General features: G+C 37.0%; 1 protein-coding gene across 3 annotated transcripts in view; it reads right to left on the reverse strand.

The window, feature by feature from the left end:
* The window catches only part of PARD3B (par-3 family cell polarity regulator beta), a 391,325-nt gene that overhangs the window by 205,466 nt on the left and 167,969 nt on the right, over positions 1-17,890 (reverse strand). For all 3 annotated transcript variants that reach the window (XM_058028158.1, XM_058028157.1, XM_058028156.1), the window contains exons 6-10: positions 15,423-15,509; positions 11,755-11,880; positions 6,903-7,258; positions 5,154-5,293; positions 4,246-4,374 (exon numbers count right to left, since the gene is read on the reverse strand). In XM_058028158.1, the coding sequence (XP_057884141.1) occupies positions 4,246-4,374; positions 5,154-5,293; positions 6,903-7,258; positions 11,755-11,880; positions 15,423-15,509 (838 nt within the window). The remainder of the gene's footprint in view (positions 1-4,245; positions 4,375-5,153; positions 5,294-6,902; positions 7,259-11,754; positions 11,881-15,422; positions 15,510-17,890) is intronic.

The following is a 17,890-nucleotide window of genomic DNA, read 5'->3' on the forward strand; positions in this document are numbered from 1 at the left end:
GCACTAGAATCATGGTTTTGAACTACAAAAACAGGTGCAAAAATGGTTAAGTCTAGGCTGTAATTTCACTTATTATTTCCTGCACATAAAAAGGCAAGCAACAATTAAAAGGAAGTAATAGAAATTAAGCTTTGAATATTAAAACAAATAGGCCAACTGGTTTTCCTTCAGGCATATAAGTTCAAGGCAGTGGAAGAAATTAACTGGGGGAAGACTAAAACATAAAAGTTAATCATATGGTAAGTAGAAAAAAATGCTTAATTGAACTTGCCACTCATCCTGCTTCCTTCCATCCTGTATAATACACATGTAAAAAAAGACTTACAGACCAATACCAAGTTAAGTACATTGTTGTTCATTTAGCTATTGTTATAAAAATTATGGTTTGTTTCCTTTCATTCCCCATTCTTCAGGCATCAGTTAATATGCCAAGAAACAACAGAAATAGCAATTACAGTTGCAACTGTAAGTCAAAGAGATTTTTAAAACAAAAAATAAAGGATATGCAAAAATTACAATGCATGTGCTCTAACTTAGAGAAAAATGCAAGCAAATTTTTTTTGTGCTATACTATTTCTGGCAATTGCAGAACAGTCACATTCCTCTGCTGCTGTGCATCATATGAAATAAAGAATTGTAAAGGATCATAGCACAGAATGGGTTGCACCAGAGCTGCTCTCACTCAAGCAATATTCCCTTTTTTACCAACGCAGGGACAAAGAAAGAAAAGGGGTAGTAAATAATTTTTTGCATCATTATTAAAAGAAATGGCACTTTCAGATCATACATTTTCCCTAGAGGAAAAAAACACGATGCAACAGACGCACATGATTAAAACACTATTTCCAAAACACAACAGAATGATGGCCATAATGTGCATTCCATTCACTTTGAGAAGAGCTGTAAAATCTAAACCTATTCAGTTCAACCAGGTTTTCTCTGTAATTTTCACCATCCTCTAGAAAAGAGTGTTACACAGTTTAAAACCCAAATGCACCTTAAAGAACACACTAATCACTGGACACTCCGTAGACTGTGGTAATTAAGTGAATCAAGATCTTCCCCTGGAGTTTTGGAATCAGCTCCTTACTTAGCTGCTACATTGTCAACAGCTGGCATGAATTACTGGGAACATTTGGCTAACTGGATAATAAGGAGGACAGCATGTGGTTGGTCCAAATCCTACTTCACTAATCTGTTTCAATATATATATTAAAATAATCTCATTAGAGCCTCCATATTTTTTTTAAGGAGTAACAACCCTACAAGTACTGGGTTTTCCATTCTTTTCCTTTGTTATGCACAAACACTGTAACTCTGTAACTCTCAGATGCTGCAAGAACCAGTGTAACCAAAGCCCCAATTGCCTAAAATTTAATAATACTTTTTTGCAACACTGATTCATCCTCATCCATATCATATCTTGGCTGCTGTGACAAAGGCTTGCTACTCTGAATATATTTTTCGACTGGCTAGCAATCCATAAGCACAGATCACAGTAACAAAACACCCAGACTCTGTTCCCATCTATCATACTGAAGAGAAAATGTTCGTGAGACCAAGCTATCCCCAAGCCGCAGCTTTATTACAAGGTAAAGTCAAATTATATTATTACAGACCCATGCAACAAAATGTAAACCAATGTGACTTTATTACATAATTTGCTTTGTGCCCATGCAGTTCTCAAATTCTCTCCAGCAAATCCACATAAAAATCCAGTTCTAGGGAACAACATGCTCAAAAGTGGTTTTTGTGCATGGGTTCCTAATGGGTCCAGCCTCCAGATGTATCTTTGCCACAGGAAACTGTGGGGAGTGGGTACATTTACCAGGTGGCCCTTCTCCTTTTTCTTTCAACAGGTAACAGGGAATCTAAAGAAAACAACTCAGATTACAGTCCCTGGAGACCTGCACAAAGCAAGAACAAGTCTGATAAAGCAATTACCATATTATTGCCAGGCATTAAAAAAATCCCCAAGTATTCAGGTAAATTCTGCATGCATGTTACACTGTCAGGGCACTCAGTTACAGCTGTCCTCGAAAAACATCGGATTATCCACCAGTTTTCCTTCCAAAAACAAACATTTAGAGTGCTGGCATTTTTTTGCTCTTTGATAAAACAGTACTGTAACTTTTGAGGTAGCAGAGGATTAGTCCAATGTAATATCATGGCTAAAACTGAAACCAAACAAAAAAGCTAAACCATTAAAAAAAAAAATCTTTGTTAAGACTATTCTCAGACACCTCATGAATTCTAACAAGCATTGTGTTAGCATGTTAGCATCAACATCTGGTAGCTTAGTGGGATGGTAACTCACACTTTTGCTGTAAGCTACCAGATGTTGCTGAAGGGCTTTTTAATTTAGATGGGCTGGTTCCATAAATTTATGTACTATATTTCAGTAATTCTTGTTTTTATTATGTTGTACTTGATTGAGATAATGAGGAACACAGAGCAGTATTAGAATTCCCCCATCCTCACTGTTACAGTCAGGGCCATCGCTTGTGCATCATTCTATCACAGAAAAAGCAATCTAAGAGAAGGTCAAGCCAGCAGGATAAATGTGGCTACTTCCTGGATTTCAATCATGCCAGTCATAAGTAAATCACCTATTGAAAGGTAGTTAATGCTTGCTGTAGAGACTAAAATTTATTATCACACAATTGTGGCAGGTAGAAATTATAAACTGCTTTTAGATTCTTCCAATCTTTTATACACACACACTGCTACAGTGATTTCCAGAAGAATTCAGACCATGACAATACATAATAAGTATAACATTGGGGGAACAGGAGAGAAAAGAGAAGAATGCATACTTTTTAACGTACATTTTTAAAGTAATGTGCTTTATAATAACTTAAAAAACCCAGAAAACACTATTAATGGCTAGTGATCTCAAAAAGTAAGATCTTATTTAGAAGAGCTGGTGAATGAAAAGAAATTCTACATAGAATAGATAATTTAGTACTTTGATACTCAAATTTCCCTCGATCCACACAGACACTGACTCTACAACTCAGGGCTTACTCAGCAGAGCAATTCAATGACCAACTTTGGTGCTTTGGCAATCACTGACAACAAAGGCCCAATTACAAGGCTGAAAACCACCATTATGCTCCTTAAAAATTACACAGTAAAAAGGAAAAATGGATACAAAAATAGTTTAGCTAAGACACTTCACAACTGCTCACAAGAAAAAGTGGGCAGCAGCAGCACAAGAGAAACGACTCACATGAGAGAACCTGAACACCCTTCCAGCTCCCTGTCCTGTCACGGGCAACCCTGACCTCAGCAAGGTCCTACTGGCAACAGGGAAACAAGAGGAAAACTGTCAGCAATGTTCTGTGAGGAAACATAACGGAGTACTTCTGTAGAAGATCCTGACAACAGTCTAAAGGAAAAGCAAGAAGGCAGCATCTTAAGGAAAGGATGAAGGCGGTTTGTGTTCTTTGAAGGAGATAAAATGAGACAAAAGCAGGAAATGCTGTCCTTCCCTTATCCTGAGGACTTAATGAAAGGTCAAGTATAGCCATCAATCAAGATAAGGAAGAGGGAACCAAAGAAATGACCTTCTCTGAGGGGAAACAAGCATGTATCAGATAGCACTTTTACTCTGATGCCGTTCCCTATGTGAGAGAAAAGAGAACAGAGTTTCATGGCAGTGTTAATAGAAAACAAAAGTGAAAATTAAGTACTTCAGAAGGAAAAAAGACAACCAAAAGCCTATTAAGTCAAAGGCTAGCAGCCAAGGAAAAGCTTGCTTCCAAAATTTGTAAGGAGTGCAGCAGAATTCTATTCCTCACCACTCCTGCAACTGGGCACCTGGCTTATGAGACATCTCCTGGGGGCAGCCACCCTCACTAGCTTGCCAGTGATAAGCTGCAAGCTAATTACATGCACTTTAAATTTCTGGTTTAGAGCTTGTTGCTTTTCTGAAAGAGAATAACCCATTTTTAGTTATGCTTGACCTCACGCTTGCAAAATTAATTTACAGTATTCCCCTGTGAGTTATGCTTATGCTGTCATTTTTGGGGATGAAAAATCAGATTGTGTGGAATTGCATCTATAGTAGACAAAAATCAAACACCCCCAAAATCAAATTTGAGTATAAATACTTCTTGGAAACAAGCCTTATGTGACTACCTCTTATTGTCATTTCTCAGCTGACAATTTCTATTTCCTGGGCTAGTATTTAACCATGGAATTGTTTCAAAGTCACACTTTGGGAAAGAATAACAAGTTTACCAGCTCTCGAGGTAGAAAGGCCTCCTCCTGACGAGCCACAATCAGACAGACAGTCTCGCCTTGCTTTGTGCTTCTCAGCATAGCTACAAGCTCTTCCTGGGTCCTGCCAGTGATGTCCCGTCCATTCACCTAACAGCCACAAAAGAACAGAGGGTGTCTTATCTCTGACTGCCTTTCAGCAGGTTTATTAGGTTCTCCTCACCTAACACAGGTGTCATTCAGCGACTGAGAGCAAAGAAGAATCAGCAACAGCTCCCATACTGCCTCCCCCTCTGGCCCTGCACAAATTACTTAACCTTTCTCCTCCTCATTTTCACCATCTGTTAAAGCAGCTCTGTAGTACTTACTCGCCTTGCAGGGGGTTTGTGAGACTTAATTAGTTTGTAAAGCACTTTGAAGATGAAAAGTGCAGAAACAAGACCTTAGTATTAAAACTGTTTACCTTAAGAGCTTTTTGAGGTTAGTAAGTAGAAATAACCCATTAGATAATAAGACTGTAAGTCACAAGATATCTGAAAATTTTCAACAGACCAATTTGAGCAAAATTGCCTTAAAATGAGCACTTTACCAGCTTGATATGAACTGGAGATTTTTGTATATGGCTTAAGAGGCTAGACATGTTTTGGTCCTAAATCAATACATTTATCTGTTTTAAAACCCAAGATTTTATCAGGTTCCCCTTGTTCAATCACCTCAAGGACCCTTGTGAAAAGAATCATTTTTCCACCTCATGGTGTAAAGCACTTGTTGACAAACAAGTGACACAGAAACTGTGAGCATGACTTTTTAAACCAAGGGCAAGGACTGTAGTTCCATACATCAATACTATGTATGAGGAAATAGAACATTTATGACAGAGCTAGCGATCAATTTTAAGCAATGCAAATACAAAGGATGTTTATCCTCACCTCCAGGATTCTGTCTCCTGACTGCAAACGACCATCTTTTACTGCTGCACCTTTTGGTAAAATATTCTTCACAAAGATTGGACCAGGACCATGTACTGAAGAGTCTCTGGTAACCACTGTGAAACCAAGTCCTTCTGGACCTAGAATGTCAGATGGGGAACACACAACATAAATTTCAACATGTAAACAATGATCATTAAAAGTAAGCAAACAATGTCAGCAAGATATCCCAGAGACTCATTCATGTTAACTCTTAAAAAAAGAAGGTAAACAAAAAGCTGTAAACACAAGCATGGTCTGGAGAAGTCTACTGATGTCCAAACATATACCCAGACAGTCTTAAAACAGCAAAAGATGCAAATACTTGGGTAGGCACATAATAATAAAAAACAGGAAAGAACTCTCTTTTTAAAGCATTTTCCTTTTCTATAGGTCACTACAATATTAATCTTCACTTTATGTCAATCATTTTTCATGGAATCAGAGCAATTTGAATTGTTTATTTATAAGCATAAATATAATTTAGCAGGTTTTACTGAAATTTGGTAAATGGGAAAAATATCACATGATTTGAATGGAAAACTTGATGTGCTGCTCAGAAAGGACAAAGTGGCATTTCTAACCTTCCATTAAGTGAAGTTGTTTGCTGCTTAGAAATAAACAACCTCAAGTGTTAACAGATATGCTATAACAAGTAATTAGGGAGTAAAATAAATATTAGCAGGTATTGCTTATAAGCCACTAAAATCACTGGGAATAGCAGAGGCCATAAAAATCTTTTTATATTGAGTGGTATTTCTACCCATGTAGTAGTTTTCAAAGATATCATGATGTCAGTATCACATTGATATAATTTCCAGAAATATAAATGTTTCAAAATCAAAAGCATTAGATCTAGAATAGGGACATTCTTAAATGGGTTTTATTAACACAAAGCTGAAGAGTACAGAAGTAAAAATGAGTGATTTAGGTAAAGAAACAACAAAAATTAAGAAATGAGAGCTTGATTACATTCATAACGTGTTGTGAGCATAAAGCTACAGTTTCAAAAGGGCCACTTGTAGGATCAAATTTTACTCCCAGCCAAATCAGAGACAGAAATCAAATAAAAAACACAAATGCTAATTGGAAATTTCTTAAGCACATTTTACTACATGTTCATAAACCTGTTATTCCATTCAAAGACACACAGCTGCATGGTGCAGCAATTAAAGTTATACACATACAAATTTGGCCTCCTGACAGCTGAATTAATATGAAAGAAAAAAAGAAAGGTTTGGAGAGAATAAAAAAGGGAAAGACAGGTAAATCTGTGGTCAAGCTCTTGGAAAACATGAAATGGCAGAATAGATTTTTAAACATATCTTTAAAAGAACGTCATAACATTGTTGAGGTCAATTAATTGATTAAATAAAATAACAAAGGTGACCAGCAAACAGTTCAAACTTTGATTCTATACATGTGAAAAGACTGAACTATCTCTTAAAACCACTTGTTGCTAATGAAATTGCTTCCACAGTGAGTAACAGAGATGTCCTAATCAGTAAATCTGGATAACACACCTCCAAAATTTATGAAAAAGCCCACTGTAGAAAACATTACTCTTTACATCGCTATACCTTTGGAAAGTTTTGGTACTTTTAAATGATAAATAACTTGTGTCTTCAACGTCACTTGTTAAATTAAAAGGCTAAGGTATTACTATAGAGAACATGATACCGAATTAATCATATCATCACAAAGACTTACCTTTTTTCAGGTCTATCTTTATTTTCTTTGCATTTCTCTTATTGCCAAATCCCATAAGTGGAGACAGTGAGGGAGAAGAAGGCTTTCTACCCAGACGTGGGAGGTTGGGGCTCTTAGCTTGTTGCAGTGCTCCCTGTACACCTGACTCCAAGATTGCTCCAGAAATATTAATAGTTTTCACAGCAGGTTTTGGATGAAGAGGAGGTGGAATTTTTGTTTTTGTAACTCCTTCTTCATTATTCAGAATACAAAGAGGAGCTATAGCAGACTTTTCATACTGCTCTCGGTTATACGGAGGAAGGACTTCCAAGATGACACTTTGAAATTTCATTGCTTGACGGAAGATGTCCTGAGCCCTTTAAAAGAAAGATAACAAAATTCGTATGACAAACTAGAAAACGTGGGCAAAATTTGAAGTTGTTTACAGTGAATAAGATGAAAGTTTACTTTATGTTTACATCTATAGCATCCCTTTTTTAGAAAAGTACACATGAAATAAGATTTCGAAACTACAGCATTGCCTTACATTTCAAGTAGGAGCAGCATATCTGTTGGAATTCCTAAGCTGCTATGAAAACATACCAGCCAGAATAAACTGATGAACAAATTTCTTCATGCAGAGCATCAGAAAGGGAAGGTCTGATGGCAAAAGACTGCTGAAGATAGAGCTTGCTGCTTTTTTGAAGTGCTTGTCTGTTATGTATTTTCTTGTTGGCATAGAGGCACACTGAGCACTCACCACCAATTGTTCTGGTGAATACATGTACTCCAAGCAAGCTCAACTCTCCATTTTTTCCAAATCCAGTCTAATTGCACCTCAGATTCCTTTGTAATCCCTAATGCAACTCCGGGCTGATTACACAGCAATAAAATAGGATGGGGGTATGGGATACATAGACACTAGGAAAAAAATCTGATGACCAAAGTGGTGCAATTATTTGTGTTTTTACATAAATAGGTCGATATTACATCTTTCAAGCAGTAACCTTTTGCAATGTGGATATGAAGATTTCACGTAATCCGTGTTTTTACAGATGTGCTCAAATGCAACACCAAAAACTGTGTTAGAGCATTTAATGGAACTATTCCCCTTGATACTGATAGGGCAATGGAGAATGGCTTTAAACAAAAAGAGAAAGATTTAAGCCAGACATTAAGAAGAAATTATCTACTCAGAGGGTAGTGAGGTACTTGAACAGGTTGCCCAGAGAAGCTCTGGATACCCCATCCTTGGCAATGTACAAGGCCAGGCTAGATGGGGCCCTGAACAATCTGATCTAGTATGTGACATCCCTGTCCATGCCTGTGGGGTTGGAATGAGATCATCTTTAAGGTCCCATCCAACCCAAACCATTCTATAATTATGTGAACTGATACCATGGTAACAACACCATGCTCAGATTCCCATGCACTCTAAGGGGGATTAAGACAAGTTGGCCAAAAGAACTGTTCATAAGGCCTTCCCTGGATTTTGAATAACCTGTAGATTTGGACAATCAAGCCATGTTACAAACCTTGGATTCTAAAGGAACAAAGGAGACTTTCCTCTTTCTATGCTTTTCTCTCCTACCTTCTGTTGAAAGTGATGGATTTTCTTCCATACTGCAGAAGACCACTTGAGTATGAACAGAAGTAGTAGCTCAAGTGCAGTTTGAGAATTAAAAACTGAAAACTTCTGCTTAGCTGAACTGAGGCAAGAGGGAAAGTAATGGCTACATTAAATTTTAAATAAATCATAGAGTCCTTCTAAGAACATTGCATTTATCTCCTACCCTTCTGTGGTACGTCAGTCTGAGTCACTATTTTGCTCAAGTCTTGGCTTTGGATTTACACTCAGTTAAGTAACAGGAATCAATGTTTAAAGTACTTCTGAATTTTTATTTTTTTTTTTACACTGACACAGGAAGGAAGGCACCGCAAATATAAATGTCTTGAAAACACACCTACTGCTTTCCCAGATGAACAGAGTTGCACAATATATCCACCTTGCAACTGCAGGTGGTGGAAAAGAGGCTGTTTTAAGAGGGTTTTCTGTAGCATGAAGACATTGAAGTCAGGGGTCAGTCCCAATGGGTACTGCTGTGGGAAAGAACCAGTCTTGCCACACTGACTGCAAAAGCATCAAGAATCAGAATAGCAACATTCACTGACAGGTGAAGCTGCCAGACAGAAATCTCAAATTTGGAAAAGAAACGTAGCAGGGAGAACGTTGTAGGGAGGCATTCTTTTAGTATCACCCTCAAGGGTTGTGTTTCAGAGCTGTAACAGACTGGGCTCCAGTGTCTCAGCAGAGATTACAGGTTATCCATTCACCTATAGCCTGTCAAAGTTGTCAAGGACAGACCTTACCCTGATAGTAGAAGCCATGGCACACTTCCAGCATAAAGGATGTAAAATGTTAACTCTGTTTCTTTCACACCCCATCTTTATCCTTGTAAGTAGCTGCTTGGTCTTATGTTACAAGGTAATTTAATAACTCAGTTTCAAAAGGTTAATATTTAAAATATATGCAAGAAAAAACATAAGATCTCCTTCAAACAAAAATTAGTGGAAATCACTCAAGACATCCTATGGGAAAGTCTAAACGCAGTCTTCAGGGGCAAAATAACTGGCTACACTTCAAAGGGAAAAACTAATGAATGGAGAAATTTATATTTCTTGAGACCCCAAGTGCATACTTTAAAGAAGTAAGCGAGTCAGTTAAAAGAGGTGCTAGAAACTCTGCAGCACAACAGAATGTAATTGAATAGATTAGCAGCAAATGAAAAAGTAGACCAACAGTCCCAATATATAGCTATTATAAACGTGGGAATACAGAAAGTAGGCTGCTGCTGCTACAGCTGCAGAAGAAGCAATTGTCAGGAGCAATACTAGAAAGTCTGCTGAAATTAGAAAGAGACACCATGTAACAGTCTAAGTGTTAAAACAGCTTTTACAAGGTTTATGAAGAAATGTCAATTTGAAACCAGCCAACAGATTTTCCTCTCTAAGGAGAATCAGATTGTTATTTCTGGGTCAACAGTCACTGGAACAACACTTTGTTGTAGCTTTTACAATTAGTGGATTTCTTTGACTTGGACTTCTGTCAGGTTAGCACAGTTACATCATGCAAGATGAAAACTAAAGGCATGCTCACGGAGATTAGCTTCAGCCTGGAAAGAGCCTTCAGCCAGTCTCCACAGCCAGGGAAGAGAGATGATGTAGAAAAGTATTTTGGAAAATAATTCAGCAGAACAATTCAAGATTTGGGAATATGTTAGAGCTCATCTAAAATGTTCTCCCCTGTCCCCAAACAGACATTAAGCCCTCAACACTCGTATTTTTTCCTCAATTGCCACTGCAACCACACTACCTGGTTTTGTAACATAAGGAAACTTAGCCCAACAAAATTAGGCTCTGCTCTGAGTCACCTTTAAGACATTTTTCACTCCCAATAACAGAGAGAGAGTCTAACAAGACCAATCTCTTTAAGCTAACTCTTAGGGTAAATAGTCCTTCCAACTCCCAAAACTTTACACAAGCTTTTAGAAAGTGTCCGGCATGTTGCATTTTGAAGGAAAGTCTGACAGAGAACTAGAAAATTTCCTGAAGTATTTCCTACTGCCCCACAATCTAGTAATCTTACAGAAAAACATGCAGAGTCCTCCACTCCACAAACACCTCACGGGCTGAAAGCCTTTGGAGATGTAGTTACACTCAGAAGAAAACACAGAAGAGACAACACATTGTAAAGAAAAGATCACACAGGATTTTGAAAAGAGAGGTTTTGATTCAAGCAAACCTTATTTGCAAAATTTCATTACCAAACTGCACAGTGGGGCAATGAATGTTTTAACAAGATACAGACAGACAATTATGTTCTGCTAAAATTGATATCTTATTTAGGAATTGCATGGATGGAAGAGAATGGCACGTATAGAGCCGTTCTGTAAAAGCAAAGTGCTTTTACCACCAAATATGCAGAAAGCTGTAGCTAAAAAGCTATCAGGTGGGAAAAAAGCAGTCTCAGAAACAAGAATACCTATGCTACAGAACGACACTGGTTTCGTGAAACTTATTTTGTAAATATTTATTCCTAACTGTGAAATTAATGTATTTGATTTTAGTCTAGAAGCCTTGAACATTTGGCTTACTGTTTAGAAAGTTAAGCCTCGACTCTCTTGACATCTCAGTAAGTTTTTGTTATACTATAAACAATCACTCAGTTGTCTGAACATATGGATTGAGAGCAAAAACAAATTACTATTTAATTACTACAGTAAATATCTGTGAAATTTGAGAGGCTATTCTTTTGAGCAACAATGCCACATTAATCCATAGATGATCAAAACAACCTGTTAGTTAAAAATTATTTGAGATAGATAATAAATGTCAACAGACTTTTAATAAAAGTCATAAGAAGTAAGACTTTCCATTTAGCTCAAGTAATCACAGTCTGACAGTAGAAGTATTTTTTAAAAAATTAATGCTTGAAAAGCTGCAGCACAATAAAAACATCTTATTTCATTTGCAAAAGAACATTAAACACCATGCTGTTATGTTGACTCATTCTGAAGGTCTTATGAAATAAAAAATTACAAAGAGAATATGGTAAAAGTAATAGAAGAACTAGAAAGGGAAGATAGCAAATATAAAACTTAATGCTATTAAATTAGGTAAGCACAGTAAGTTCAACTAAAACTCCTCAAATTACATCTTATTTGGAGGTTTCAGAAAGAAAATTATGAAGTTTCTGCCACATAGCAATTTTATAGGCATTTTTTTTCTGAAATCAGTATTAATCCCTTTACAAATCACTTAAACACAGCGCTGCATAATATCCTGGCTAGTTAAAATATAAACCAGCACTTACTGTGCAAAGGTTTTATCTGTAAGGTCCACATGGTTTATCTTCACAATGCATTCATTTTCATGGAAAAGACCATCACGCCTAGATCTGCTGTTTTCCTCAATACCACGGATGAAGAGTCCCAGCATCCTAAAAGGCAAAACATTAGTGCAAACTGTCCTTATTGTGCTGATACAAATTTAGAGAAGTAAAAATAGATATTAATCTCTACTGCGTATGAAATGATACAGTAGACTGACTCTCTGTGTAAGAAGTGCTTAACCTAGAGGAAGGTTTCAGCTGACTAATTAATGAAATAGGGGGGGATTCCAAATATACCATGAAAAATTGCAGCACACTAATGCTTTACAACTTGCAAGAACTTGGGGAGCATTAAGTCCTGTAGGTCATACTTGGAGAAACAGAGGAAAACACCTAGACCCCTCTCCAGTTAAAAATGTCAGTATAGCTTATGCCATATTTTTCTGCCACTGCTTCAAGTAAAAGCACAGATTAAAAGTAATTTTCTACCTTGACTACAATAAAATAAACAGGAGTTAGAATGAGATGAAAAAATAACTGACTTTTCTACTTCTGCAAACACCAAGTTTTCAGTTGCCAAAGCCCCTTGCTTTGATACAAGACAGCATTGCTACTCATTCTTGTGGCAGGACAGCAGCAGAACATCAACACCCAAGCTCTTTGTTAACAAATTAAGTGCAAGTGAAAATGGAGGTGCAGCACAGAATAATGCAATAAGTGTGCCAGTACGGATGGTGCAAAATTCCAGTGTTGCTAACTCTGCTAGGAGCACTTGGCTAATCCTGGCCTACCTGGAACACTGCTGTGTTGCAAACTATAATTCAACATAGCTATAGCCAATGATACACTACAGTGTGCAAAAATTCCTGACAACTGTGCGTTTGTAAAGAACTTCTATAATCAATCTTTGTCCACTAAATTTCCATACCACTTCAGCATCAAAGATGGTCATCAAGGATGACCTTTAGAGACCATTTTCTATTGGTTATACTTCATAAAATATTAATGTGCAATTTTCAATGTGCCAGCACTCCAATCACAAAGCAGAAGTCCTGTATTTTTGTCTCAGATTCATGACTGCCTCTCATATCTAAGTCCATTCAACAGATTCACAGTACACCATTAACTAATTCAAGTGACACTATATTCATTGAGCATTTGATTTTAGATTTACTGTCTAAGAACAATAAAAAAATTTGTACTTCTGTCCTATCAATTACTAAGTGAAAAACTAGTTTCTACAGAATATTAGTTCTTTGCAGTATCTAACAGAAAAAAGTGATTTCATAGCATAAAGATTCTCTTGTAACAAGTGTTATCCTTCCCAAAGGATTAAAAAGAGTAGTGATGGTGAGGGGCCACAGCCCTTTAGATGACATCCAACTAGTGGCAATCAAAAACCTTAACCCTAAGAACTAACTAAATACAACTAGAACTACCTAAATACAACTATGCTAAAATGCAAACCAGTAAAAGTACAGAAATAAATGAAATTACAAATTAAGTTGGTTGCTCACTAATCCTGTGTGCTTGGATACTGCATTCATATATGCAATAGGATGGCCTACTTGTCTGAAACTTGTGTGTGCTGTACTGCCCACGAGCCTTGAGTTATATAGACTGAGGCAGTTTGAATTCATTCCTCCATTACTTTCTTCCACAGCCTAAATTTTACCATTTTAATTCACTATTAAATTTTAATTTCCTGTTTTTAATGATATTTAAGTGCAAAAGAAAGGGGGAAAATTATTTCCATTACTTTTGTAGTTCCTGTATAAACTAAGACTTTGTAAATTAATATGATGTTTTAATGACCTGTAGAAAAATTTTGGCCTGCAGCAGCACTATGCTAAAGCCAGCATTACCTTATTAGCAGATAACTTTACAATTGAAATACCAGACCCAGCTAGTCAGAGCCAGCATGTCCTCATAAATTCTATCATGTCACCAAAAGAAATAAAATACACTCTTCTGTACTTTCTCATGTTATGATGAGTCACAATTTATACTCTGGTCTCAGAATAGATGAAAAAAAGAGGGTCAAGCCATTTAAGCCAGTCCAGTGCTTTAACAAAGGTATCAGTACAGTTCTGCTAAGAGGTGTCTTAAAATGTAAAGACAACTACCTAAACCAGTACCTCAATTGTCAAAGACCTCCTCTACTCCAGCAGATCCCCAAAAGCATTTCTAAGTAAGGACACATTAACATGAATACAATGTAGACCAAGAACTCTTCTTCTTGCAGGTCTTTAAAAGCAGCTCTCAACACAGCGATACTTAAGTACAAAACTGCATTTCAGTCACAACAATTACTGATTTTAATAGCTTGCAATTTCATCAAAATTGTTTTACTGAAAGATCTTGAAGTATGGTGTACCCACTACAGCCTTTATGGCATGCCTATATCAAGGAGCTCTGGTCTGGATCTCAGAATGGGTAACAAACACAGGTGGCTTTCTCAAGACCAACAGGCAGCCCAAAAAGCCAAGGACAGAACTTGGATCTCTGACAGTTGCCACTGAAGACCAACTTTCTTCTTGAGACAGTGATGCCATTTTACAGGCAGCAGATGGACATCTATTTTCCCTTTTGGTAAATAAAACAATCTGAATTAATTTGGGTCCACTTACAAATTCAGATCTTGCCAAGAAAACAGACCTTTACAAGGTAACTCAATCCTTCACATTCTCTGTCCTACATGAATTCTGACAAGTAAAGAAATATTCAAGAATTAGACAATTTTTACTTTTGCAATAATTGGCTTTGTGTAACCGGCAGACATTTTACTATAAAGCAGTGTCATTTATGGCTCTGGCAATTTCCCATCTCTTATTCACGGCTGTCAGTGTCAAATTAACTCTCTGGCTAAGCCTCTGTATGTCAAATTTCAGCCTAGATTTTTTTTTTAACACATCCTAGTTACATAGCTTGGAAAACAGCTATAATGAAAATGCTGACGCAGTCTTAACTACAGCACATCAGTATGAGCACGCTGCTATAATAGGCTTTTGTGATCTCGATGGACTTGGTTAAATCATTTATAATTAAAGTAATTGTATTGTGACAAAAAAGGGTTCATGGTATAGAGCACATTTTATAAATGCTATGCAATCAAATCTGAAAGATGGCTTGAAAAGTATGAGGTATAAGGAGGCAAGCAATTTCTTGACTCTTCTTGTCTGGTATGTCACTAAGGAAGAGACTATGCAGAGATATTCAATTTAGGAAAAACAAAACAAACAAAAACAAACAAGCCCACAAGAGCACAAGAAAACCAACCCAACACCACACAAAACTACTGAGTCCAGTTTACCATTCAGAGAATAAAAGCTGGGACAATTAAAAGGGCATATATGAATACAGATGATAGTACTGACTCAAAGCAATTGGACATGGCACTTCAGGCTGTGGTCTAGTCGACAAGATGGAGAGATCAGTCAATGGTTGGACTCAAGTATTTTTGAGGTCTTTTCTAACTTAAATGATTCTATGGTTGCCTTATACAGAACTTGGACTAGTAAATATTTTGGTAATGGATGAGCATCATAGACCAATTTTTGTCTTCCTTCAGGTAAACAAGCATTTTAAGATAAGCACAACTGAAATCCTTTCATTAATATACTTCTTGAGCAATGCAGAAACTATCTTACCTTCCACTCAAGGATGAAAAAAAGGGCACTACATGTATTCCCAAGGGTCCACCTTCTCCAGAAATCTCCACTGTTTTTGTCATTTCACTGAAAAAGAGCACATGGAAACAAATCTCATAAGCTTATTCAGAGAATTCTCCATAGTCTTCGAATATCTCTCTATCTCCATATATCAATAAAACAAATTCCTGATTGATCAGATAGCAGAAAGGGTAGAAAAAATATTTTACTCAGAGCTCACTAATATATGAAAATAAAATGAAAAGTAAAACAGCCATGAAATTCTTTAATTGTTTTAGATTAGCATTTCTGCTTTTTAAAAGGGAAAGAAATCAAATACTAGACATTTTCGTAAGTTAACCGTCAAGTAAATTAATTAGAATACTAAATAATAAGCTTTTATGTGAGGAGAGACTTAATCATCAAAAAAAAAAAAAGCAGAGGGGAGGGTTATTTTACATGTTCTTAATTTAAGCTCCATGTGAGTTGCTTCAATTTTCCCATGTGGCCACATTAAAACACAAAGATCACACAGAAAGGACATTGAGACTTTCAAGTCAAATCATATTTAAATATACTGATTTCTTCCCTCAGTTGCATAAAACCTCTGTGATGAACAAAGAACAAAAAAAATTGTGATCAGTAGTGCAACTCAGCTCATTTTATCAAGTTTCCTTCCTCTAACACTGTTATTAAAAACCTCTGTATTATCTCTGACAGACTTATGCTGTTTCATGGCATGTGCTGTTTCACTTCCTATTGACTATTGTACACTGTCAGCCTCACAGTGACCTTAACTCTATTCTGGGTGACATGACTGGAAAAGGAAGGTACTTGAACTGGCTAGAACGTAAAAAATTTAGCAATGTCTGTATTTCAGCAGACATGGTTCCTTCATTCCACAATAGTGTCCATCTTCCAAAATAGTCCCTCCCACAGCACTGAACACCCCCAGCACCCAGGATCGGTGGCCAGCAGTCAACTCCTGGGCACACCCATTCAGAACACTCCAGCTGTGAGCTGTGTTTGCCTGCCAATCCTTCAGTGTGCACAGAACACGTGGAACTGAACCAAATGGCCACTTCAGATGCTGCCCTGAGTTAAACACTCAGTCTAACTGATCAAGTGCAGACTGCTAGAGAGAAAGACTTCTGATCCTTCCCTGTGCACCAGGTCTAGAGAGCACACGTTCGCTAGATAAGACAACCAAGCAGATTCTTTACTACCACCCTGCCCTCCCTACCTCAGATGATTTTTCACAAGTACCACAACTTCCTCTGGCACCAGTTGACTGATCTTGCTGAACCATGGTTTTACGATCATTTGATTTGATGCAAGAATCTGCACTGAAACCCATCAGGAGTCTGATTGCCCTTGAAACGGCAGCACAGTCACACCACATTAGGTACAACATGAACCCAAGTGGCACAGCTGAGCCCTCTCACAAGGAGCACAATTACTCAAATGACCTTAGACAAAATCTGGCATTGCTTCCTAATAAAACAGGAATATTTTTTGTTGTTATGAACCTTTATCCAGTTGCACAATGATTAATGAGAAGCAATTTGCCCTAAATACAATAATTCTTAGCTTGATTGGCTAAATATAGAATAAGACTGAAAAGTAAGTTTATAATTTTTTTTTTAAATTAGGGAACAGAGTGAGTTTTGGGGAGCTTTTATTTTTTGTAAACTGTTCTTTAAAGAATGCTGGCACTGTAATGAACTGATGTTCTCTAGATATTAAATGGAAAGACCCTGAAAAACAAGCCATCACTGATCCCAAAGTAACAGATTTACATGTTACTGTATTTATAAAGCAGACACCATCAACAGGCATTTGTGGATTTTTCTTTCCTGTATTCACCACTTCATTAATCAAATGGGGAAATCCTGACAAAATCTTCCTGTAAGATTTTTTTTAATACATTTTTTTCTGGTGAGGCTGGTTAGAAAAGCTAATCAGTGTGGTTACCAAAAACCTCAAAAATGCATGCATAGGAAATTAACTCCTCTTTCAGTTCCATCTTTTACTTCCTCCAATTCTCTTAACACACAAAGAAAGATAATTAAAGGGCTACTTACATTGTCTTTTGAACTTCTACAAAATCAAAAAGCATAAGTAAATTAAGCAGCCAAGCCCTTTAGATTCAGAAAAAAATCAGAAGTAGTGAGTGGGCTTTCATTTGCACAGGGAAAATTTAAGTAAATTACAGCTGTCCCCAAATAACCCTGTGTGCTCTAGGGAGGAGTTGTCTTCCTAAGCAACTGTAAGAAAGAGCAGGAATTTTTTTGAGGGCTATTGCGACAGACAGGTGAGCTGTCATATTAAGTCAATGTAGTCACAGTTATAAGTAGGCCGAAAGCCAAAGAAAACATACAAACTTACTTTTAAACTGAACATGAAATGTACACACTAAGAAAAATAGGCTTCTTTGTGAAAACAAATAGCCCACGTGCACATTATAT

Source organism: Melospiza georgiana, chromosome 7, assembly GCF_028018845.1.
Source record: "Melospiza georgiana isolate bMelGeo1 chromosome 7, bMelGeo1.pri, whole genome shotgun sequence".
Taxonomy (NCBI): Eukaryota; Metazoa; Chordata; class Aves; order Passeriformes; family Passerellidae; genus Melospiza; species Melospiza georgiana.